At 38.9% G+C, this 26,547-nt stretch overlaps 1 protein-coding gene across 2 annotated transcripts in view; it reads left to right on the top strand.

Moving 5' to 3' along the window:
* The window catches only part of plch1 (phospholipase C, eta 1), a 101,588-nt gene that overhangs the window by 61,900 nt on the left and 13,141 nt on the right, over window positions 1-26,547 (top strand). For both annotated transcript variants that reach the window (XM_063044869.1, XM_063044870.1), the window contains 8 exons: window positions 2,315-2,476; window positions 10,639-10,722; window positions 10,946-11,034; window positions 12,518-12,615; window positions 13,697-13,876; window positions 19,556-19,663; window positions 21,898-22,022; window positions 25,002-25,086. In XM_063044869.1, the coding sequence (XP_062900939.1) occupies window positions 2,315-2,476; window positions 10,639-10,722; window positions 10,946-11,034; window positions 12,518-12,615; window positions 13,697-13,876; window positions 19,556-19,663; window positions 21,898-22,022; window positions 25,002-25,086 (931 nt within the window). The remainder of the gene's footprint in view (window positions 1-2,314; window positions 2,477-10,638; window positions 10,723-10,945; window positions 11,035-12,517; window positions 12,616-13,696; window positions 13,877-19,555; window positions 19,664-21,897; window positions 22,023-25,001; window positions 25,087-26,547) is intronic.

Raw genomic sequence — 26,547 nt, 5'->3', positions numbered from 1 at the left:
AATGTACTCTATCCAGGGCATTCTCAATAAATTGCTCAAAGTGCACATTGGATAAAACATTAAATAAAGTGATTCTAGTCTTTTCATTCCAATCAACAGACTACATATTAAAACTAAAGCAAATGAAGCCTAGTGTAAGTAGTCAAATATGGTATCAAACATTGATTCCACATATAGAGCTGAAGGATTCTCTTGGATCTGATTCTCTTTTCTCACCATGTAATACAAAATGTTAAAGGTGATCTACAGTTAGAACATAGAACAATACAGCACAGGAACAGTTCTTTGACACAGGATATTGTGCTGAGCCAAGTAAATTAGTAGTCAAATAGCAACTAAATTAATCTTACATGTCAGATGTGGACTTGCCCAAAAACAGCTGTCCTCAATTAACTTTCCCTAGTTTTGCTTAAAGCTCTTGTAATTTGCCCTGCTCCAATTCCAACGCAATTTATCCTGTTGAGCAAGCTCTCAACATGGTCTCATTCTTTTGCACTTCCTTCACATTGCATTAAGTGTATAATCAACCACTGGTTCTATTTAACCGTTCTCTGTTATGGTTAAAATATTAAGATTTAGTATATACAGTGGACAAAACTCAGGTCAATGTACTTTAAAGAGAGATACAACGTTTGAGTGATAAGGTTTTCTCTGGAATTGGAATCAGCAGAAGAACATCTAATAAGCTAGGGGCATATACAGTGGAGATGCTGGCAGTGTTGGTTGCGTTGCGATGGGTGGAGAAAGCTAGACAAGTCAAAGTGTTGATATACTCAGATTCATCCTCAGTTCTAGCAAGTTTAAGGTCTTTTCACTCAAACAGTCGGCAAGATGTACTTTATGAAGTCCTTCAGTCAGTCAGAAGAATTGCAAATCAGGGAGGTTAGGTTAAGTTTATATCGAATACAAAAAAGTGTTGCAGATACTAGGGTGGATACAGAATAGAGGAAACTGTGTGGACTAGGTTAAGGCTGGGGCACTGTGCATTAAACAAAACATTGAAAATAATAGGGAAACACCAGACAGGATTGTGTGAGGAATGTCAGGAAGAAGAGTCAGTAGAACATGTAGTGCTGAGTTGCAGGAAGTATGGGATACAGAGAGATGATGAGAATTAATCTAAGGGAATTGGGGGTGCAGGAATTCACATTAAAAGAACGAGGGGTCACAGTTTGAGGATAGAGGGGAAGCCTTTTAGGACCGAGATTAGGAAAAACTTCTTCACACAGAGAGTGGTGAATCTGTGGAATTCTCTGCCACAGCAAACTGTTGAGGCCAGTTCATTGGCTATGTTTAAGAGGGAGTTAGATATGGCCCTTGTGGCTACAGGGGTCAGGGGGTATGGAGGGAAGGCTGGGTTCTGAGTTGGATGATCAGCCATGATCATAATAAATGGCGGTGCAGGCTCGAAGGGCCGAATGGCCTACTCCTGCACCTATTTTCTATGTTTCTATGTAAAAGGGTTGCTGGGCATGGGTGAGAGAGCACAGGTCAGGGTATTTTTAGCTTTCTTAAGGGGCACAGGGGTTTTTAATAGGATATGATGGATAAGCAGGAATAGGGTACTAGGATGGCCAGAGATAGGAGGATAAAGTGTAGGTTAGGGTATGTGTGCGTGTGTGTGATTGGGTGAAGGGATTTAGAATGTAAGTCTATTTCACACTCCGGAGCAGAAGGTGGTGGTAATGCACTACTAAGCTGGGTGCCAACTGGTGTAAAATAAGATGGAGAAGAAAAAGAAGGTTTTCTCTGGCAATTGGTTATCCTTAAGATATTTAATAGTATCATTACCACTTTGTTACCCGTATCACTTAAAATAACATGCATTTAAGTTGGTTCAAGCACTTGATAGAAAGAACATCAAATAAATCAAAATAATTTCTCTGTTTTCCGTTCAGCAGTATCCTTCATCTGAGGGGATATTAATACAATAATTGAAGCAAGGTCTCACAAACCTAAAGTTACAGTGATTAATTATGTATTTATTTTTGCTACAAACTGTAACAACTTTCTCATTAAGAGCTCCTTTGAAGTAGTAGCCAGCTAGAATTATTATTACTGGAGCTCAATCTGAACATTTAAGTAAGGTAATATTTTTTGATAGGAGTTCTGGACACTAAAAGGCCAATTTCATTAAAAAATGCAGAAAGAGATCAAGAAGAATCAAGATAATTTTACTGGATTTAATTGTATGCCCTCCTGGTTTCAACAGAGCTAGAATTCCCCTTGTTATTTCAATTATTAAATTTCTTATTTCAACGGCTGCTTTGGAACACCACTAACTCAATACTATATTCAAATGTCCCCTATTTAGGGCAGTGCTGCAAACCACCATCAAGTGGAATGTCTAATCAGAAAGAAACTGGATTTGTTGCTGAATGAGTCTCAACTCCAAGATAAGGAAAATCCAGATCAGCCTACCGTCTGTGCACTTCTGAGGGCGACACACAAAGGTCTAAATGACAACCTACAACAGGTAACATGTACATAATTGTGCATAATTTTCAATCTTTACAAGTATTCTGTGCCCCGCTACTGTTTAACTTCAAGTGGGAGGAGGGTGAGGACAGTTCTGATAAAGCTTTGCTTTGGTGTCATCCATTTTTGTTTAACAATTGTCATCTTCCAAAACAATTTAATCATTAATTCAAATGTTTTAAAGCTGTGGTTGACAATCTCTTTCTGCTTGTGACCCATTTGTGACATTCATTTACCTGTGTCCCCACTCTTCTTTTGGTCAGCTGTACAAATTTTTCTAATATACAGTCAATATTTATGTTTTAACAGGTTATAGGTGTAATGTTACAGGAGTATATGAGAAATAAACCTATTTCAAAGCTCTGAACATGATACTTTATTTATAATATATATAATATTCTTCCAACCAGCAATGAAAAAGCATATAATATTGTTACTTTGGGTATTTAGAGAGATCCTTGTGACACAAACTAGTGAGTTTTTGATTATCTGGTTGCAACTTGGTTGAAGGTAACACTGGACAACAAAGATATTGCTTCCTGAATACTTTTGGGTGTACCTTATGGATTTTGGGCCGCCGATCGTGAAAATCACCATGAAGTTCTCTGTCACACACCATATTTTTGAAATCACTTATGTTTGTTGTTTCAGTTCATAATTCAAGTCAATTAAAATGTTGCCCATAATGTAGGCTAAAGTTTTTTTATCTTGTCCATGCATGCCTAGGCATGCTTAAGCAAGATAGATGCTGGTTGGCAAGACAGGTTTTAGAAAGGCCATAAAAGCATCATGCACACACCCTTCCATGCATTGTGTTAACATGTTTATTGGTTTGCAATCACATTGATGCACATTCTCTACACGCATAGCATATTGTGTGGAGTCATAATAAAGTAATTATACTTTCAGGAGTATTTGTGATTAACAAAATGTCTCACTAATGTTGCAACAGCTGCGATGCTTTCTGTTATATTTGTGGTGAGTATATGCTTAAATCTCAAAGATAGAGCATGACTCCTCTTATTAGAAAAACCTATGTGCTCTACTTTGAGTGTAAAATTGGGGACCAAGTCAAAGCCTGGGTTCCTCACAATTATTGTGCAACATGAGCTGTTGATCTTAGAGCTGGACTCAGGGGTACTCAGAAGTAAATCCTGTTCACTATCCCTATGATATGGTGAGAGCAGAAAGATCTTGTGACAGACTACTACTTCTGTCTGAGTTGCTGGTGAACGCAGCAGGCCAAGCAGCATCTATAGGAAGAGGCGCAGTCGACGTTTCAGGCCGAGTGTGTCAGGGTCTCGGCCTGAAACGTCGACTGCGCCTCTTCCTATAGATGCTGCTTGGCCTGCTGCGTTCACCAGCAACTTTGATGTGTGTTGCTTGAATTTCCAGCATCTGCAGAATTCCTGTTGTTTACTTCTGTCTGACCAGTGTTTCTGGTTTCTTGCTAAAAGCAAGAAATCCATTGAACACCCCAACCTTCCTTCAGCCATGAGCCCTGTGCCGCATGATGATAGTCTTCCAGTACCAAAACCACCAGAGACCTGGAGTCTAGAGGAGGCAGCAAAGGTGCCAATGATGCATGAGCCAGGAATGGAAAATGATACAGATACAGATTTTGAACCCTTTATGTCGAGTGAGCCTCATCTGATAACTTAGTCTGAGTTAAATGACATGGTCATTGACTTGGGTTTGTCAAAAAAATTTCCATGAAGGATTTCGATATTGGAGAGAGATGTTTCCCAGAATAACTGATCCCAAGATTAAGGAAGGCATTTTTGTTGGTCCACAAATCAGACAGGTTATCAATGGCAGACAATTTGAAGAACTTCTAGTAGGACTGGAGAAAATCACATGGAAAGCATCTAAGGATGTTGTTGAAAGTTTTCTTGGCAACTACTGGGCACCAAACTACGTGCAGCTGATTGACAACATGCTTCAAAAATACAAAAACATGATGTGCAACATGTCACTAAAGATTAATTTTCTGCATTCCCATTTAGACTTCTTCCCTGCAAATCTCAGTGTTGTTTTAGACGAGTACGGTGAAAGGTTTCACCAGGATGTTGCAGTCAGAGAAACAGTATCAGGGCAACTGGAATCCATCGAAGTTGGCTGATTATTGTTGGACACTTAAGTGAGAAGCCTCAAACACTGAGTACAAATGAAAATCATCAACCAAACATTTTTAACTCAGTTGAACTAATGCAAAGCATCAGCACTGTTATGCAATTAAAATGCATTTTATTCAATAAAAGTTAGTTTCTTGTTTCTCCAAATTTCTACATGCTATAAGTAGTCTGAAATAATATTTGTTTTTGGCTTTAAGTGGTCTATCATAAACAACAAAAAATTCTGAGGAAGCAACACCTTGAAAAAATTTGTTGTCTGGTAACACCTTGAAAAAATTTGTTGTCTAGTAAAACCCTGGAGACAGTGAACTTTGACAGGTTACCACTGAGGAAAAAAGACTCTAGCACTTTTTTCAGAGTTTCTTGCTGCATTGTTGCATCACATCTCCAACAAACTTCCTGCAAGAGTGAAGTTGGTCCTTACAACTAACAGGAAGTTGCTCAACCTATCCCAACTGGATTCCAAGACCAAAGTTATGTAGATGACACTTGCAATTGTGCTTACTGGGATGTTATCATTAAAGCTTTCACTGAGATAAGTATTGCACTCAACATCTGCAATTAAATATCCTTTAACAGCATGGTCCAGAGTGGAATCAAATCATCCTCTATACTGAGGGATTGCCTAAAAAAGGAAACTCAAAATCAGTATTCTGCTGAGTCTTGTGGATACTGTACATGAAAATTATTGTTCTGTAAATCCCTTGCAAATATTTCTCAAAATATGGGTTAATGTATTGGATTGCTCTGGAAACAGGTGAAGAGATCAATTTATTATACAGTGTTTGTTCAATTCATTGCGGGCCGCCTACCTGCTTACTGTGATATCCACCTGTGCAAACCATGCCATTGTTGGTTAGTACTTCAGAGGGGAAGCCAAGTGTAGGGAGTTGCGTAACATTCAGAGCAGTGCCTTCCGGGACTTTTTGGCGACCTTTAGTCATCATGATTTATTAGGCAAATGGCAAAGGCCAATGAAACAAAGTTAGGTGTGAGTGGACCAGTATTAGAGTGGAAGATTTGAGACTTCAACTCAAGGCTTAGGGGAGAAGAGGCAAAGTCTGAAGATAGTAAGTTTCTTTCTGTCTTTCTCTACTTGTGCACAGCTATCGCAGTGAGAATAGGTCCTGGGTCACAAGTGTCCTCTACATGCCAGATGTGGGTGTTTGGGAGACCTCCAGTGTCTAATAACTACATCTACATGAAGTGCATGCAACTGCAGATCCTGACAAACCATGTTAGGGAACTGGAGCTGCAGCCGGATGATCTTCAGCTTGTACGGGAGAATGAAGAGGTGATAGATATGAACTGCAGGGAAGTTGTCACCACTAAGTTGCAGGAAGTAGGTTGCTGGCTGACTGTCAGGAGAGGGAAAGGAAATAGGCAGACAGTGCAGTGTACCCCTCTGACCATTCCCCTCGAAAATTATTATACCACTTTAGATACAGTAGGGGTGGGACCTAGCAGGGTAAAGCTGCAAAAACTAGGTCTCTGGCTTGGAGTCTGGCTCTATTGCTCCGAAGGGAAGGGAGGAAGGAGTGGAGCGCAGTGGTGATGGGGGATTCAGTAATTAGAGGAGCAGACAGGAGATTCTGTAGATGTGAAAAAGGCACCTAGATGGTATGTTGCCTCTTAGTTGCCAGGGTCAGAGACATCTCAGATCACATCCACAGCATTCTAAAGGGGGAGTGTGAGCAGCCAGAAGTCACGGTACATATGGTACCAACAACATAGGTAGGAAAAGGGATGAGGTCCTTCAGAGAGAATAAAGGGAGATTGAAAGCTGAAAAGCAGGACCTCAGATGTAGTAACCTCTGGATTGCCACATGCCACAAGGCTAATGAAGTTAGCATGCATCAGTACATGTAACTACAATGTTGTGGCCATTATGGAGACTTGGCTGTCAAGCGGCAGGAATAGCTGCTGGATTCTCTGGGGTTTACATGTTTCAAAAGGAACAAGGAGGGAGTTAAAGGAGGTAAAGGTGATGAGGGAGTGGCATTGCTGAACAGGCTCAGTATTACAGTGCAGACTGGAAGGATTCCTGACTCAGTGCGTAGGCAGATAGACTAGAGGAGAGGCCATATTGGATTTGATGTGAGTTAATGAGCCAGGTCAGGAGTCAGAGCATTTCGGAGACAGTGATATCAACTCCCTGACCTTGGACAGGGATAGAAGCAGATGGTACAGGAAAGTGTTTAAATGGGGGTGGGGTGAATAATGATGCTATTGAACAGGGTAGAATAAATTAGGAACAGATGTACTCTGGGAAATGCACAAAAGAAATGTGGAGGTAGTTTAGAGAGCACTTGCTGGGGGTTTTGGTTAGGTTCGTCCCATCGAGGTAGGGAAAGGATGCTGGAGTGATATGTGGAACACTTAGTCAAGAAGAAGAAAGAAACTTTTTAAGGTTTAGGAAGAAAAGATTAGAGAGTTACAGGGTTGCCAGGAAAGAGCTGAAAGATCGACTTAGGAGAAGGAGAAGGGGGCATAAGAAGGCCATGGCAAGTAGAATTGAGGAAAACCCTATGAAGAATAGGAAGATAGCCAGAGTGAGGGTAAGATCAATCAGGGATGGTAAAGGAAATGTGCATGGAGTCTTAGGAGGTAGGGGAGGTCCTCAATTTGCTTCAGTATTCCCCAGCGAGAAGAATGTTGACAATTGTGAGAACAGTGTAAAACAGGCTGATATGTTTGAACATGTTGATGTTTAGAAAGTGGATATGCTAAAACTTTTGAAATCCATTAAGATAGCTAAATCCCCTGGGCCAGATGGAATATTCAACATGTGACTATAGGAAACGAGAAGAAATTGCTTCACCTTTGGCATTGATCTTTGCATCCTCACTGGCTAAAGGAGAGGAGGATAACTAATTTTATTCCTTTGTTCAAGAAATAGAATATGGAAGACCATGGGAATTACAGAGTCGTACTTCAATGGTGGGCAAATGATTGGAGAGAATTCTTAGAGACATGATTTATGAGTATTTGGAGAAGCCATCTGATTAGGGACAATCAGCATGCTTTGTGAGGGGCAGGACATGTCTCAAGAGCCTGACTGAATTCTTTGAGGATGTAATAAAGCACATCGATGAAAGTGGAGTGATGGATGTGGCGTGTATGGATTTTAGTAACACGTTTGATAAGATTCCTGTAGTAGGCTTATTCAGAAAGTCAGGATGCATGTAATCCAGGGAAACTTGGATACAGAATTGTCTTGCCCACAGAATGCAGAGTGGTAATAGATGAGAATACCCTGCCTGGAGGTGGTGACCAGTGGTGTTCCGCAGGGATCTGTTCTGGGTCTCCTGCTCTTTGTGATGTCTTGGATGAGGAAGTGGAAGGGTGGGTTAGTAAGTTTGCAGATGACACAAAGGTTAGTGGAGTTGTGGATGGTGTGGAGGTCTGTTATAGATGACAATGGGATATTGACAGGATGCAGAAGTGGCAGGTAGAGTTCAGCTCAGAAAAGTATGAATAGGTTCATTTTGGAAGGTCCAATTTGAAGGCAGAACACAGGATTAATGGCAGGATTCTTAGTTAAGCATTGTGGAGCAAGAGAGATTTAGGGGTCTATGTCCCTCAAAGATGGCATGCAGGTAGATAGGTTGTTTAAGAAGGTGTATGGTATGTTGGTCTTCATTAGTTGAGGGACTGAGTTCAAGAGCTGAAAGGCAATGTTATAGTTCTATACAGTAAAACCATAGTAAGACCACACTTGGAAAACCGTGTTTAGTTCTGGTTGCTTCATGATAGGAAGGATATGGAAGATTTAGAGAGATTGTAAAGGAGATTTACATGCATGCTGCCTGGATTAGAGGGTATGTCTTATGAAGATAAGCTGAGTGAGCGAGAGCTTTTCTCTTCAAAGTTCAAAGTAAATTTTTTATCGGAGTATATATACAACCCTGAGATTAATTTTCTTATGGGAATTCAAGAAATACAATAGAAACAATGAAAGACTACCCTTAGAGGTGCAAAGGGACTTGGGAGTCCTTGTGCAGGATTCCCTACAGGTTAACTTTGCAGGTTTAGTTGGTGGTAAGGAAGGCAAAAGCAATGTTAGCATTTATTTTGAGAGGACTAGAATATAAAAGCAGGGATGTAATTCTGAAGCTTTATAAGGCACTGGTCAGAATGCATTTGGAGTATTGTGAGTAGTTTCGGACTCTTTATCTAAGAAATGATGTCAAGACTTTTGGAGGGTCCAAAGGAAGTTCACAAGATTTATTCCAGGAATGAAAGCATTAGTGTATGATCAGTGTTTGATGGCTCTGGGCCTGTACTTGCTGGAGTTTTAAGAATGAAGGGGGATCTCACTGAAATCTATTGAATATTGAAAGATGGCGCCTGCGTACAACGCTTCTTCAATCGACATCTTCTGGATGGATCATGAATCCATATATGGTATTTCACTTCTTTTGTGTCTTTTACGTTTGTTTTTGATCTTGAATGTTATTCTGCACTGCTGGAGCCTGTGGTTTGCAGTTTGGAGATTGCTTGGGTGTTTCAGCACTTTGCAGTCTCTGAGGAGATTCTAGGAGGCAGAGGCAGCATGTGGGAACTTTGTGGTGAGAAGGCTGCAAGCTGATGTTCGACTCCATTTCACCGATTAAATCTTAAAGCTTACATTATTTGGCAATTACAGCAACGAGAGGGTTTGAAATATCCATTGCCTGCCATTTTATTGCTGGTGAGATTGCTGTGCTATAGGGAGGGGAGACTGAATTTTCATTGCTGGTGAGATTGCCCTGCTATGGAGAGAGGAGGCTGCCTTTTTATTGCCAGTGAAATCACTCTGATCTGGAGAGGGAGAATGTCGCCCAGGCTTTCTGTGGTTTGGATGTGGACTTGAACTGTAATTTTTTTTTCAGTCTTATGTTTTTTTTTGTATTCTGTGTTTTTCGCCTGATCTTTCTCTTTTTTTGTGTGCAGGAAGGTGGGATTTTGGGGTTGATGATCGTGCAGCCTCTCTTTTCTTTCTTGGTTTCATGGCTATCTGGAGAAGTATTAGTATTTCAAAGCTTGTATACTTTGATAATAAATTAACCTTTGACTATTTACAAGAACAAAGTTATTCCATATTATTTTTGAATGCCTTTGAAATTTTAGTGTCAGATTGATCCATAGTTACTTTTTAGTAAATTCACTGACCAAAAAATTTCATGCATAATTATAATTCCACACAGTTTAAAATTAAAATGGATTTTACAGTGTTGTTGTTTTACAATGGTGTCAGTATTTCAGTTTTTACCTTATTCTTACTGTGCACCCTGTAAAATGGTTGTTTTTCTTTTCAGTGTGCTGTTTGTCAGAATTTTAATGTCATTTACTATTTAATTATTTTGAGGACCTAGCTGTGATGTCAAGATTTGCACCAAAGTGATACCTGAGAGTAAACAATATTAAACAAGAGTTCCATAGCACAAAGTCTACTAGATCTTTGAGAATAGTTTTATTCTTAATCGGTAGGGAGCATCACTGCCTTTACTGTTACTGCAAAATCCAGCCATTTTATTTTGTCTAATCAGAATGGACATAACACCAGGTCTGAGAGGCCAAGAGGGCACTCAGAGTATTTTCAAATTTAATTTTTCATAATTTCTTATATTTCTTATTTTCATCAATGCTTTCTCATAACATATTTCCTGGGCAAAATAATCATAGGCAATGAAAATTTTGATCAGTGATGTATAGAAATATGCCTGAGTGATTTGCCTACTGATTTCATGATTCATATTGGAAAAATCAGAAAAATGTAATGACAAACCCATTTTCTAATAATTCAAGACAGATCTTTGTTGTAAAGAGTGAGAGTGCAGCATGAGTTAATCAATTCTAAAAAAGCCAAACCTGAAGTAAGAAAAATAGTTTCTCCTTTTTATTTAGCAATTGAATCACTATGACCCCTGGTAACCATGTACCCAGCACAACACTGTGCCATTAGAGTTAAACTGTTTTGCAGTATAAATTTATTTCATAGTGTAAATCTGGCTGCTTTACATTTTCTTTTCTACCCTTCTAGAAATCACATGCTAAAGAAAATATGAAAGAAAGTGGGAAGAAATTTCACAGCAGTTCATTTATCAGCACCTTTTCTAAACAGAAGGTAGGATATTGTTGATTTTATTCAATAGAAAGAATATTATAGAGCTATTATTTAAAATATTATTGAAGCAATTGAAATATATAACAAACTTATGTAATGGACTACTTTGGTCACTTAAGCCAAAGTATAAAATTTAGCAACCATACAACTAAAAGCAAGTATAGTTAAAGTATCTGTATTTTCATTGGAGTGTTAATTGTGATTGTCTCTTTTACTGGATCAGAAAAGTACAAAATCCAAGGCAAAACTGTACAATCCAAATGAAGAGGATCAGCAGAATTTTCCTGGTAAAGAGGCTGGGCCAGCTTACAGGTTAGTTAGCAACCCTGCATTTTTTTCCCCCAAGAATACTTAACAATACTTTAAACTTCTACAAATGCTTAATGAATCTTTCATTCATTTTTTGAAGGTGTCATTGTTCCTAAAATTATCTGGTGAATGTATGATTATTGGTTTAATTCTTTTCTTAACATGTTTGAACACTATAAATTAATTTTAATAAATTTATGTTTATGCTTACACGTATCAATTAAAGTTATCATACAATGGGGGAAAGAAAAGCATTGCATAGACTAAAATTCTGAATATAAAAGCAGATAATGATTGTAACTCTGCAATATCAGAAATCAAAACATTAAAACAAGTAAGTAATTCAGGGATATGGAGTAAGGAAAGTGGCACTCTGGTAAATGATCAGATATGATCTTGTTGAATGGTGGAACAAGTATAAGGACCAAATGTAAACTCCTGCTTTTATGTCCTTCTCATCTGTATTAGGGAAATCTGGATGCAGATTAAGCATTCATGTTACAGAGCAGCCCAGTCCTGTCTTTAAAGACCCACCTTTTAGTGTTGTCTTCTTGTTTCACCTAAACAATGCCACATCTTTCTCTGTGACACTTGCAACTCACTGATCATAATGGACATCCATTTTCTCAGATGAAGGCACTGACCATATAGAAAAAGTATCTGTTCATGTTTCTTCCACCAGCATTCTTGATTTTACATACTTTTTTTTTGTCCTTTTCAGTCCTGCACAGACTTAGTCATATTTGTCTTTTGTTTTCTTGATTTCTTTCATTTTGCTCCTATCACTTTTGCTATTTAATCTGTTCTCGACCAAACATTTCATTCTCATTAAAAAAAAAATCATCTAAACCTTCCAGCCAACAGCTAGTTTTTGAAGGAAAGGTGTGCATATGAATAGAGCCTTTCACGACCTTTTGGAAATTCTGCAGTGTGTTGCAGTCAGTGAAGTAATTTGAAATACAAATAAGAAAATAGGAGGCTGTAGGGCTAATCGTGACATGTATTTAGATACGACATTTGTGTGCCTGATGCAGCAATCTATCAATACTCCCAGCATTGTTATAAATAGACTTATTCAACTTATTCTGTTTCTTTCAGGTTTGGTAGTTTTAGAATTGTTTAACTAATGTTGCAGTTTCACGCTTTACAACAGAGGTGTGTCATGAACTATTAGAAAATGGGTTTGTCATCATCCGTTGCTGCAGTTTTGTAATCTGAGTCATGGATTTGGTAGGCAAGTCACTCTGGCATACTTCTGTACATCACCGATCAAGATTATCGTTGGTCATTACCTTTTTTATCCCCCAGGAAATATGTTATGAAAAAGCATTAATGAAAAACAGAATGAGTTGAATAATTAATGGAATAGATTGAGTAATAGAATATTCAACATTTTTTGTCCCCTTCTTCCTGTAGAGTATTGAATTAGTTGATATTTCAACATCCTCTGTGAACATTGATAACTTATCACCGCATTATTATGTAGGTTAGGCCATCGCAAAAAAACAACGAAACTCTATCGTGGTCTTTCTGACCTGGTTATATACACTAATTCTGTGACTTCTCAGGATCTCCTAGGGAAAGGTAAGGGATATCTCTAAGCATAAAGCAACTTCAATTTGAAAAATGTCTCTGAAGTAGCAGCAGAATTTTCTTCAGTGAAGCAGAATTTCCACTGAGTGGTTTAAAATATGGATTAAGTTCTTCCCTGCTGGAAGTAACTGACTTGATAAAATAACAGATAAAGTATTTATTTACCGCTGCACCTTATCAAGTGAATTCACTGGCAATCTGGCAAAGAATTCAAGATTGATTGGAATACTTTCCAGCAGGCGAAGTATATCTTGCCCACTTTTTTGCCAGGTACATTATCAATAAACAGATCCTCAACCTTCCTTTCTGTCTATAGTGAAGGTCGAATTTTTGTTATGTAATGTTTTGAGGGCAAAAGGCAAAGTGGATAAGTTGAAATAATATACAGTACTGTGCAAAAGTCTTAGGCACATATATATAGCTAGGGTGCCTAAGACTTTTGTGCAGTGCTGTAATAATTTTATGTAGTGCACTGTAGTGCTGACTCAAACAAAAACAAATTTCATAACATATGTGAGTGATGACGAATCTGATTCTGACATGGGACTGTTTTGTGGACTGGGAATGGGAAGGGGGCAGAAAGAGGGGATTCATGGTTGGGAAAATGGGGAGGGAGACGGAAACACCAGAGAGACGTTCTGTAATGATCAATAAACCAATTGTTTGGAATCGGATGACCTTGCCTGGCATCTCAGGGCTGGGAGAGTCTGCATCTGTGCCACACCTTCCCTAGCACTCCTTCTCTGTCACCTGTCTCATATCCTTCCCGCAGCACCCCACCATCACCATTCCCAACAGATTTGCTCCCACCAGATTTACAAACTCTCTGCCCGCTCCATGTTGACAAATACAGTATTGTGCAAAAGTCTTAGGCACATATATATATATCTAGATTGCCTAAGACTTTTGCACAGTACTGTAAGACGGCAAGGTCTGCTGCATTGCAACACTCATGTTGAGATCCCTTTTTAAATTGCCTAAAATTACACAAACCTGAAATAGCCACTGTTGCTGATGCCTGAATTTCACAAATGTTGTGTTTTCTAATCTTAAAAAAAATTTTTTTCAACAGGATCTGCTGGGAAAGTTTTATCCTTAAATGAGACTCAAGCCCATGAACTTTTACATCAAAAGCCTGAACAATTTATTTGTTTTAACCAGAAACATTTCACCTGTGTATACCCATCAGCCTTCAGAATAGACTCAAGCAATTGTAACCCACAAGAATATTGGAATGTTGGTTGCCAGATGGGTAAGTATGCTTGTACATAAGTATTTAATATCTTCGGAAAACAAATTTAATTGCACGTAAATTGGATTTAACCCTTTCATTGTGCACTAAGCTTTCATGTCTTTTAATGCCATCACTTCAATAGGGTTGCCCACAAATTATCAGGAAATTATTTAAAACTATACTTTAAATGGCATTTAGGGTAATTTTCACCTAAAATGAAATTTTAAAATGGAATCTGATGAAGTGACCGGGTTTAGATGACTGCAGCTTGTCAAGATAGCCATGCATGAATCTCAATAGGGCCAAAAGCCCTTAGATGAATATTCACCATGGCAGTCAGGCAGGAGCAACACACACAACACCATAAGATATAGGAGCAGAATTAGGCCATTCAGCCCATTGAAACTGCTCCACCATTCTGTCATGGCTGATTTATTATCCCTCTCAACACTATTCTCTTACCTACTCTCTGTTGCCTTTGATGCCCTTACTAATCAAGAACCTATCAGCACCTGCTTTAAATATTCCAATTACCATGGGCTCCACAGCTATCTGTGGTAATGAATTACATAGATTCACCACCCTATGGCTAAAGAAATACCTTCTCATCTGTTCTAAATGGACATACCTCTATTCTGAGGCTGTGCCTTCTGGTCCTAGGCTCACCCACTACTGGAAGTAACCTCAGCACATCCATTCTATTTAGGCCTTTCAATATTTGATAGGTTTCAATGGGATACCCCTGCATTCTTCTAAACTCCAGTGAGTACAGACCCATAGCCATCAAATGCTCCTCAGATGATAACCCTTTCATCCCTAGAATCAAGGGAAGAGGTCTGTTTTTCTTGAAGAGAGCATATCATCAGTCCAAAAGTGCATGCAAGAAGGAATATTGAGCCAGGAGATCCACCAGAGCAATCCTTAGGAAAGCCTGACCGGCGGTGATTCAAATAGTCTCCCACAGCAATGACAAAGTCTCTATTTTTGTGCTGTCCATTCAGTAAGGGGAACAAGTGGTCTATCTAATTACCCTACACAAACAAAACAGAATTTTTGTTTATTATCATCATCATCATCATCATCATCATCAGGTGCCATGCCCATTTTGAGCTTTGACTGCCATGGCCCACATACTCCTGTTTTGGATCAAGTGGATCAATTCATTGGTATTCATTTCCAGTTCTCTGGCTACTGTCTCCGTCATCATTTGTCTTTGTCTTCCTCTTGCTTTCTTCCCTTCAGTCTTTCCCATAATTACCTGCATTCTAACTCCTCTTTCCTAATCACATGTCCAATGAAGTTACGTTGCCTTTTCATGATCTCATACATTATTTCTTTTTTTGTGTTTGCTCTGTTCATGACATCCTCGTTAGATATTCGTTTCGTCCATGATATTCTTTGCATCCTCCTCAAAAACCACATCTCTGCTGCTTCAATTCATTTCCTCATGTTACTAGATAATGTCCAACATTCTGAGCCATTTAACATAACTGGATAAACGTAACATTTCAGTACTCTGAGGCGGGTTGTCATGCCTAGTTTAGTATTGGTCAGTGCACTCTTCATTCTCATAAAGGTGTCTTTTGCCATCCCTATTCTTCTTTTGATGTCCATGTCGCACCTGCCATCTGATGTCACCGAGCTTCCTAAGTAGCAAAAGTTCTGTACTTGTTTTATGTCTTCCCCGTTTATTCTCAGCCTGCAGATAGGATTCTCCTTCTTTTTGGATATCACCATACATTCTGTCTTTTTGCAATTAATAGATAGACCCATGTTTGCACTCTCTTCAACAATTATATCAATTAATTTTTGTAGTTCTTCCTCCATACTTGCAAGTAATACAGTGTCATCTGCATATCTGAAATTATTGATGTTTTCACCGCCAACTTTGATTCCCAAGATGTCTCTTATTTTTTGTAATAATTGTTTCGCTGTACACATTAAATAAACCGGGGAGAAAACACACCCTTGTCTAATGCTTCTCTTGATTTTTGTAAACTGACTCACTTCTCCATCTATGTTTATTCCCTGTACAGATTTCTGATTAGGCGGAGGTCTTTCGAATCTAGATCTAGAGTTTCCTGTAATATTTCAAATAACTTATTGTGCTTTACTTTATCAAATGCTTTTGTGTAGTTGATAAAACAAACAGACAAATCTTTCTGCACTTGAATAGCTCGTTCTGATAGTATCCTTAACATCAATATTGCGTTTCTTGTACCTTTGTCTTTCACAAAACCACATTGTTCTTTGTCTATTTCAGCTTGTATCTTACTTTAAGCTCTTGTCATCAAAATTCTTAGAAGTATCTTGGTGATATGACTCAATAACTTATGGTCCTATGTAATTCACATTCTATTGCTCCAGGTTTCTTAGGAAGAGTGATAAATACTGATTTTTTCATCACTTCGGGTATTATTCCAGTCTCATAAATGTCATTAATTAAATCAGTAAGTTTTTCAATTCCATAATCTTCAAGGGCGATAATTTGTTCTATTACTAACTCATCAGGACCTGCTGCCTTTCCTTTCTTCATCTTATTTATTGCATTACGAACTTCAGATTTTTAAATACTTGGACCTTCAATTGTATATTATAATGTTGCAGAATCGATGGTATGATGGCGTGTCCTGATGGTTAACATGAAGAAGAGATAGTAAAGGTAGTGATTCAGGAGATAAAGATGCATGGTATCCAGGGTGAATTGCAAGTTGGGATTCAGAACTGGCTTGCCCACAGCAGTCAGAGTCGGGGGGGAAGGCTGTGACTTGGCTGGAGATCTGTGATTAAGTGGTGTTCCACAGTGGGGCCTCTGCTTGTGATATACTTCAATGATTTGGATGAAAATGTGAATGCGTGAATTAGCAAGTTTGCGGATGACCCCAAGATGGGTAGAGTTATGACAGTGTAAGGGACTATGAAAGAATACAGCCAGGTAGAGATCAGTTACAGATATTTTTAGAGATACAAGGCAGAATAAGCCCTTTTGGCCCTTCGAGTCACATCGCCCGGAAGCCCAACAATTTTAACCCTAGCCTAACCACAGGACAATTCACAGGGACCGATTAACCTACTAACGAATACATCTTTACACTGGGAGGTAATCAGAGCACCTGGAGGAAACCCATGCGCATACAGGAAGGAGTATATAAAGTTGCTTACAGAGGACACTGGAGTTGAATTCTGACACCTGAGCTGTAATGGTGCTGTGCTAATCGCCATGTTATCATGACACCCCATGGCAGGGATATGGCTGATGGTGTTCAATCTGGTGTTAAAAGTGTGAGATGTTTCACTTTGGGAGGTCAACTGAAAGCGTTCAGTATACAATGATGGTAGACCTGCACTTTGTCTTCTTTAGCACATTGCTTGTTTGTCAGTCTTTGTTTGCATATAGTTTTTAATACATTCTAACTGATTTTTTATTTTTTCCTGTAAGAAAATGAATCTCAAGTAATATATGGTAACATATAGTACTTTGATAATAAAGTTCCTTTGAATTTTTCAGGTCTGTAGTTCTTTGAAAGTCAGTACATAAGTGCATAAGGTGGTAAAGAAGGCATATAGAATGTTTGCCTTCATTGGTAAGGGTTGAGCACAAAGTAAGGAAGTCTTGCTGCACGTATATAAATCTTTAATCAGACTGCACCTGGAGTATAGAGTACAGTTCTGGTTGCTCCAGTGCAGGAACAAAGAGGAGATGGTGTGGAATGGTTTACTAGGTTGCTGCCTGGATTAGAGGACATCTGGTACAAGGAAAGGTTGGACAGATTTGTGCTGTTGTCCCTAAAGCGTCAGAGGCTAAGGGGAAACCTAATGGAAGTTTTTGAAATTATGAGAGGCATGGATAGCATAGACAGCCAGAATCTTTTCCTCAGGGTAAAAATGTCAAACACCAGAGGACATGCTTTTAAGGTTAGAGGGGGAAATTTGAAGGTGATGTGAGGGGCAAGTTTTTAATGCAGAGAATGGTAGTGGCCTGGAACAGGTTATCAGGGGTAGCAGTGGAATTGGGGGTTTAAGTGGCTTTTAGATAGACATATGATTAAGTAAGGAATGGAGGGATATGTATGATACACAAGAAGAGAGGACATTTAGTATAAATTGACATCAAGATATGCACAACATTGTGAGTTGAATGGCCTGTCCACTGCTGTACTGTTCTATGTGCTACAGTTAATGAATATATCTGACAGAGTTCTGACAGTACTTGTTCAGTAGGAAGTATGGGCCTTGGTGTCTTGTTGACCATTACCTAAGAAGACCTCTTCCATAGAGGTTGGGTACTCCTCTCTTATATGGGTAGCCTCCTTCCTTTGCTCTCTGCTTTACTGAGATGAAAAGGACATTATTAACCTTAAAGGACCCACCACTGCCATGTACTTGGAATTTTTTTTTCACCTGCTTGGCATCCTGTTTGGATGCCTTATACAGTACCCTAATTGAGACATATCAGAGTCTTGTTGAAATGCCAGGTAGCTGAATGTATTCCAGCCAGTATCTAATGAATGAATGTGTTGACATCAAAGGAGGTTTAGAAATTTAATTTGTAATTAAAAAGTACCTAATCAAAGTGCACCTCCTAGTAATTTAAAAGAATTTAGTCAGCCCACCTTGGCAGCTTTGGGCTTTGCCCCCCCACCATCACAGACAAGTACTGCTGCCTAACTGATTTTGCCTCATTTATCATTGGTGGAGTTGTAGGACAGTGATAGTTTGGTGTTTAGAACACTGTCTGTCAATATTGATCCACAAAGTTAAAAACAAGCTGCTGAGTACAGGTGAAGCATGGAGAATCTGATCTACTTTAAATTACATTGTACTTTTGATAGCTATCAAACTGGTAGTTTTTTATTTTGTATGACAAGCATATTTTGTGAGTCAGGTAAATTATATATTGTTTGAAATCAATGAATTACCTAAAATTAATGGTGAGCAGAAAGCATTTATAAATAAGACAGACAACTAAAGCTGAATAGGACCGCTGAGTGGTCAACAGGCAAGGATGGTAAATATCAGTGAATCATAAAAATTGGCATAGTTATGATAAGGTCATAAAGTGGCCAAAACCATTGCCAAGCTAGTTAGTGTGTCAGTAAAAGAAGTTTATCCAGTAGATTCCTTCCTTTCCTTTGTTCTGCAGAACAACTTGAAAGATACTGCAAAAAATAAGGAAAAAACAAACAATTTAAAGGAAACATTCTGAAATTTAAATGCAATTAATAAATAAATATTTATTTTACAAACTGAGATGTGCTGAATTTAGTGATTTACTAGTCAATATCCTGTGGTGCATCAATAAATTCAAATGTAGATGTTAAACTTCAAAGGAAAGAGGAAAACATGGATAGAAATTCCACTAATAATCAACTCAGCAAATGCAGAGGAACTGAAAGTGCAGTAGAAAACAGATAAAAGGAGAAGAAATAAAAATCAGTGTTCTTTTTGAGACAGAATTCACACTTATCAAAACTTTTACTGCTTTATACTACAGGCCTATGAAAAACCAATGTAATTTGCTATGGATTAGGTTGAGTCGCTGCAGAAATGCTAAAGATAATATAATGTTTCATAATCAAATAAAAATCAGTTTAGATTTAGTAAAGATCATTAACCTCTATAATTTAATACCCATTATAAAAACTAAACAAAGGAGAGCTTTCAGTTTGACTCTTAACATTCTGTTTGTGTTCACAGTGGCACTAAATTATCAGACTGATGGTCGTATGATGCAACTAAACAGAGCCCTTTTCATGCAAAATGGAAATTGTGGGTATGTCCTAAAACCTCAATCGATGTGCCAAGGTATTCTTACTATTTAATATCTGATTTGATTCATGTTATTAAAGAATAAAGCTTGTATGTGGAGTTATTGTTTACCCACTGTTAATAATTTAAAATAAATTAGTCTTCCTTGGCAGCCTTAACATTCATTATGTTTTGCTCGTTTTGAACCCATTTGTTGCTGTGTGTGAGTCCTGTAGTTGGTGATGCATATATTATATAGGTTTGCCTTGAACTAGAAAATGTTCGTCACCATAAAATAAGATTGAAGATGCATTTTAATTAACAACTGATGCAAAAAAGCAACCTAAAATATCCAAATGAACCCTATCTGGTGAAAGTCTATTAAAGGTGATGGTTTTTGTTTTCAACATTCCAGATTACAGCAGAGCTATAATGCAATGTACTTTTTCTAGAATATGACCACCTCCAATATCTAAAATTCCACTTTCAAGCAGAATTTCTGAAAGAATCAGAAATGGGAATAGTTTATGATAGTAGAAGAAAAATTCCATATGCTCACATGGAAAGTGATTTGTTCAAAACTGTTGTGGCTAATAATAGAATTTCTGCAATACCTTTTTTGAAATACCAGTACTCCCCGACCATGACTACTTAAAGTGCAAATTTTACCTTTTAGGTAAGCTAGTCTGAGAGTGTCAGCCCAGAGGCTAAAGCAAGTTTAACAACCTGGCCTCATTAATACCTCATTAGCAGAAGAATCCATCCAAGAAGCTGGCATCAAGCTGCAAGACCATTAAAATTGAATGATGACAGACATCCCACCTCTCCCGCAACTTCCGGGAGTCTGCCGCATATTAATAGTGGCTCCCTGATGCCCGCAAATTATATACAATATCACGGAAATCAATTTTTTTGAGAGCGAGCGAGAGAAAAACAAGGGAGTGCGAGAGCGACCACGAGAGAGAGAGCAAACAAGCAAGAAAGCAAGCGAGAGCGCGCGAGCAAGACAGAAAGCAAGCGAGAGCACTTGAGAGCGCGCGAGCGACCACGAGAGATAGAGAGAACGCGAGAGCGCGCCATGGCAGAGTGTTCCAAAAAAAATATAAAATGTACATCACCCCAGACTACACTAAAGTGTACCCCTGCCTAATAGGGGTCAAAATAATGACAGTGTTGCTCGCTGCACTGTTTGCAACAATGACTTTTCTATTGCCCTTGGTGGGTTAAGACTGTAAAAGATATGTTGAGGTGAGTTTAACAGGTGTCATTCACTCATTAGCATAGCTAACATTATTTAAATTAGCTGGCCAGCTGCTAAGGAGCTAGTCTATTGCAGACATCCCACCTCTCCCGGAAGTCTCCCACAAATTGATGGTGCTACCTCCCTGAAATGAGTTTTTGCAGGGTGGGATGTCTGTGATGAGAGACTGCTGCCATTCTCTGAGTCTAGAAGCATGAGAAAGCATAGATAAAAGTAATATCAATATGAGTAGTGTTGGGGACCAAGTTAAGTGTAATCTGAGCAAGGACCAGGGGGTGGGGGCGGGGGAGGTAGGGGACAATTGGAGGAATGGGATGGTCAAAAGCTCTGGTTGGTACCAAATAGAAACTAGGTTTTGCAAGCCTTGATAAAAGCCTTCAGCATTGCATAGGTACTGGAATAGTATGGGAATTGGATTTTTGTTGAGGTCAAATGTGATGGGTTTAGCCAGTCCTGTAAATTTAAATAAGAACCCTATCAACTTCAAGCAGGTTTCTCGGGTGAAAATTTAAAAATTTTAGCTAGTCAAGTCAAAGCAAGCAAGCAGCACTATTCCCTTCCTCTCTCAGATTGTGCCCGTCTTTGGAAGGAGTTAAAGGAACATTTGCATGTTCATTTTAGCATCTTTTATTATTTGGTTATTAGATTGAAATTTCACAAGAATGCAATTGATGCTTTTTAAATAATCAAACATAACAATTTAAATATTCTGAAGGGAAGTAAATCATACTAATGTACTATGCAATCAATTCTCAAGACTTGGAAGATTATCTTAACATTTTGCCAAGTCCATTGTACTTACAAATGCAGATGTTGCAAATGTGTGCAAATATATAATTGGAGTTAATATTTATGACAGATGTATTTTGAGTTGCACAAAGGAGATATAACATTACTGAGTTACCTTGTACATTCAGTCAGCAGTTTAATAAACCTGGTGTGTAAATAAATTTAAATTAAAATTTCCTTCTCTTAAAAAAATCATGTGTTCATTACTTGTTACCTGAATAGTATGAAATTATTGTTTTAGGTGTTTTTAACCCTTTCTCTGAAGATCCTTTGCATGGTCATCCAAAAAAGCAGCTAACGTTAAAAATAATCAGTGGGCAGCAGTTGCCAAAGCCACCTAATTCTATGCTTGGGGACAGATGTGAGGTAATAGAGACTTATTGTACTATTCATACAAGATTTTGGTTGTTAAACTTTGACCTTCCTTGTCAGCCATGGTTGTGTCATCATACCTTTGGAATACTACTTGGGAATGTATCTACTGTCTCTTGCACCTTCCGAATTGCTCCCAGAAATTCTAGACATTGCTGATCTGCCATCATCCCTGCAAGTGTTCCCTTCCAATCAACTTTGGCCAGTTCCTCTCTTATGACTCTGTAATTCCCTTTACTCCACTGTAATACTGCTACATCTGACTTTAGCTTCTCCTTCTCAAATTTCAGGGTGAATTCTATCATATTATGGTCACTTGCCCCTACAGATTCTTTTACCTTAAAGTCTCTAATCAATTCTGGTTCACTACATAACACCCAATCCAGAGTAGCTGATCCCCTCGTGGGATCAACCATGAGCTGTTCTAAAAAAACATCTTGCAGGCATTCTACAAACTCCCTCTCTTGGGTTCCAGCACCAACTTGATTTTCTTAATCTATCTGCATATTGAAATACCCCCATGACTATCATAACATTGCCCTTTTGACATACTTTTTCTATCTCCTGTTGCAATTTGTAGCCCACATCTTTGCTACTGTTCAGAGGCCTGTATATCAAGGTCTTCTTACCCTTGCAGTTTCTTAGCTCTACCAACAAAGATCCTACACCTTCCAATCCTATGTCATGTTTCTAAGGATTTGATTTTTTTTTTACCAGCAGAGCCACCCCACACCCTCTGCCTACCTGCCCGGCCTTTTGATACAATGTGTAGAATGTTAAGCTCCCAGCTATAATTTTCTTTCAGCCATGACTCAGTGATGCCCACAATATCACACCTGTCAATCTCTAACTGTGCTACAGGTTCATCTACCTTTTTCTGCATACTGCGATCTTTCAAATGTAACACCTACAGTCCTGTATTCATCAGCCTTTTCAACTTTGTCCCCCTTTTACATTGCAACTCATCCTATTGATTGCAGTTTTGCCCCATCATCAGCCTGTTCCTGCTAGCTGTCTCACTACACACTGTCTCTGTTTGTAAACAAACTGCCCCATCCTCAGCCCTATCACTCCAGTTCCCTGCCAAATTAGCTTAAACTCTCCTGAACAGCGCTTGCAAGGATATTGGTCCCCCTCGGGTTCAGGTGTAACTCATCCCTTTTGTACAAGTTGTACCTTCCCCAGAAGAGATCCCAATGATCCAGAAATCTGAACCCCTGTCCCTTGCACCTGTTTCTCAGCCACACATTCATCTGCCAAATGCTTTTATTCTTACCCTCACTAGCACATGGCACAGGAAGCAATCCAGGGATTACCATCCTGGCTGTTCTGCTTCTCAGTTTGCTATGTAGCTCCCTAAAATCTCTTTTCAGGACCTCCTTGCCTTTCCTACCTATGTCATTGGTGCCAATATGCACCAAGACTTCTGGCTACTCACTCTCCTCCTCTAGAATGCCATGAACCCAGTCTGAGACATCCTTGACCCTGACACCGGGGGGCGGGGGGGGGCAACATGCCATCTGTGTGTCTCTTGGGTCCACAGAATTTTTTTTCTCTATTCCTCTGACTATGGAATCTCATATCACTACTGTAGTGTTCTTCTCCTCTCTTCTCTCCTGAGCCACAGCGCTGGATTCAGTGCCACAGACCAGGTTGATGTAACTCCCCCCAGTAGGACGTACCCCTCATCAGTATCCAAAGTGGTATACCTGTCCCCCTCTCAACCATAAACTCAAATATCCATAAACTCATAGTTCCATGTACTGATCCATGTTCCAACTTCATAACCTTTATCAATGATATTCCGAGCACTAAGATACACATACTGCAAACTACCTGTTCAGTGATATCACACACAAGATGCTGGAGGAACTCAGCAGCCCAGGCAGCATCTATGGGAAAGGGTACAGTTGACATTTCAGGCTGAGACCTTTCAGCAGGACTGGAGAAAAAATGATGAGTAGAGTTAAAAGGTGTTGGGATCCCGTTGGAGATGGCGGAAGTTGTAGAGAATTATGTGCTGGACACGGAAGCTGGTGGGGTGAGGACAAGAGGACCTCTATCCCTATCCCTGGAGACAGCTTATCTACTGATGTCTATTATAAACCCACGAACTCTCACAGCTAACTTGACTAAACCTCTTCCCAACCTGTAACTTGTAAAAACACCATCCCCTTCTTTCAATTCCTCTGCCTCCGTCGCATCTTCTCTCAGGATGAGGCTTTTCATTCCAGAACAGAGTAGATATCCTCCTTCTTCAAAGAAAGGGGCTTCCCTTCCTCCACCATCAACACTGCTCTCAACTTTATTTCTTCCATTTCATGCACATCTGCTCTTACCCCATCCTCCCATCACCCTATCAGAGATAAGGTTCCTCTTGTCCTAACCTACCTCCCCACCAGCCTCCGCATCCAGCACATAATTCTCTGGAACTGGTCAGAGACTGTTAAGTACCTTGAAATCCTACATCTTACTTCCTGCCTACGCTGAATTAAGGACATTTACAGACAACAAAATCGCCTACCTGTTCTAAGCTGTGCATTCTCTGAATCAAGAAATGATTCTAAATAACTCAATGCGCTTAACCTCTGCCTGTTCTCACCGAAGCCTTTGATGCAAAGTCTCCCATTCTAACCTTGGCCCACTCCAACAATGGCCAGTCACACAGTGGTCATTCTGCTTAAACTAACTTTCTTGCCCCTTGTTATGTTACTAATAACCCAAGCAATCTCCCACTCTGCAGAAAGTTCTGCAGGCCTTGTCTGTTTGTGTTTTTTTTTAAACTGGTGTGTAAAGTCCACAAGGAACTGTCTCCAACTCTACTTAGCTGCAATTACTTTTTTTACACCTCTAGCAACAAACATAGAAAAATAATATGCATTTATTATTATATTATTTCATGCTCAGTTGCATCAGTAAATTCATCAAGTACATTTTCACTTTTATAATTTTCAAATGATTTATCATCAACAGATAATTGATCCCTTTGTTGAAGTGGAAATTATTGGTTTACCAATTGATTGCTGTAAGGAACAGACCAGAGTAGTAGATGATAATGGTGAGCTTGACTTTACTTTGCTTTATATTGTATGTACATATTCTAATTGTGCAATTAGGTATTTAAATAGAGAATTGCTGATCAGTTCTTTAGATTAACTATTCAATAAGAATACATACCTGGACATGATGACATCTTGCTGTTCAATAAAGGTAGCACCTCAATGTTCTTGAAGAGTGAGAACCTAGTCTCGGGTGACTGTTGGTTTAGCTTGAAATTCCATGGAGACACTCAGACCTTGTGGCTTCTGTCTTTGCCTCCACGGTAGCCATTAGAATTCTGAGTGAATGCTTGCAGAGGTGCTTATAATCTGCAGAGTGACATTGATGCACAGAGCCTGGAGAGTGATCTCATATCTAGGAGATCATCTCCTTGTTCCTGTCCATTTCTCACAATAGTAAAGGCAAGCTGGGCAACATTGCCAACCATAATATGCAGTTATCATCTTAAATGCCTCTTTGATTCTGGAGCAATTAAAGACAGAGAATAAATGCCAGCTTTTACATCCACATTCAGATGTGGTCAAAGAAATGAAGAAAATGTCTTTTCAAATCTCCTTTAAGCCTCTTTGTATCCTCCTCACAACCTAAACTAGTACCCAGTAGACTGGACATACTGTACTTTGTCCCTCATCTAAATCATTGGCACAAATTATGGTTAGCTGGGCTTCAAGCAGAAATCCATCTGATACTCTACCAGTCATAGCCTCTCTACCAATTATGATTAATTTCTTCCTACTGTTTCCTGTGTGTTGACAAATCCTCAATCCACATAAGTATGTTAGTTGAAATGCTGTGTGCCCTAGTTTTACTTAAATATGTTGGGTACCATCTTATCAAAGATCTTTGGCATGTCCATATACAACATATTTCCCTCCCCCTTTAGCCATCCTGCTAATCACAACCTCAAAACCTTCTAACAGATTTGCCAAACAATTCTTTTCATCTATCCACACTAATCTGGCCAAATCATTTTCTAATGGCCTGTTACTATTGCCGAAAGGATAAATTTTATTATTTTCTTTGTGACTAATGTCACATTAACTGTTTTACATGTACAGTAGTTTCCTCTCAGTTTTTTAAAACAATGCAATTATATTTGCTACCTATAAGTCTGCGAGGAAACCTATCTCCATAGTTGCAACCTTTTTCAAAACTTTAGCAGATAAGTCCGCAGTTCCTGTGGATTTATCTACTTTCCATCCCAATACTTTTTTTTTAACCCATGTTAACTTTTGCTGATATTTTACACATTGATAGAGGCTTCTACAATATATTTTATGTTTCTCCAATGTTTAACCAATTTCCCTCGGGATCAATAAAGTATGACTATGACTATGACTCATCTGATTAGTTCACTTCGTTTTCCCCTTGCTTAATTTCTGTTTGGTTAGAGGGTATTTGTTTTAAACTATGTGTTAGTTCCTTAAATGCTAGTTATTCTTTGTTTTTTGTCATACCT

This window comes from Mobula hypostoma, chromosome 4, assembly GCF_963921235.1.
Source record: "Mobula hypostoma chromosome 4, sMobHyp1.1, whole genome shotgun sequence".
Classification (NCBI taxonomy): Eukaryota; Metazoa; Chordata; class Chondrichthyes; order Myliobatiformes; family Myliobatidae; genus Mobula; species Mobula hypostoma.
The sequence above is the reverse complement of the archived record's forward strand: the minus strand, read 5'-3'. Positions and strand labels throughout refer to the sequence as shown.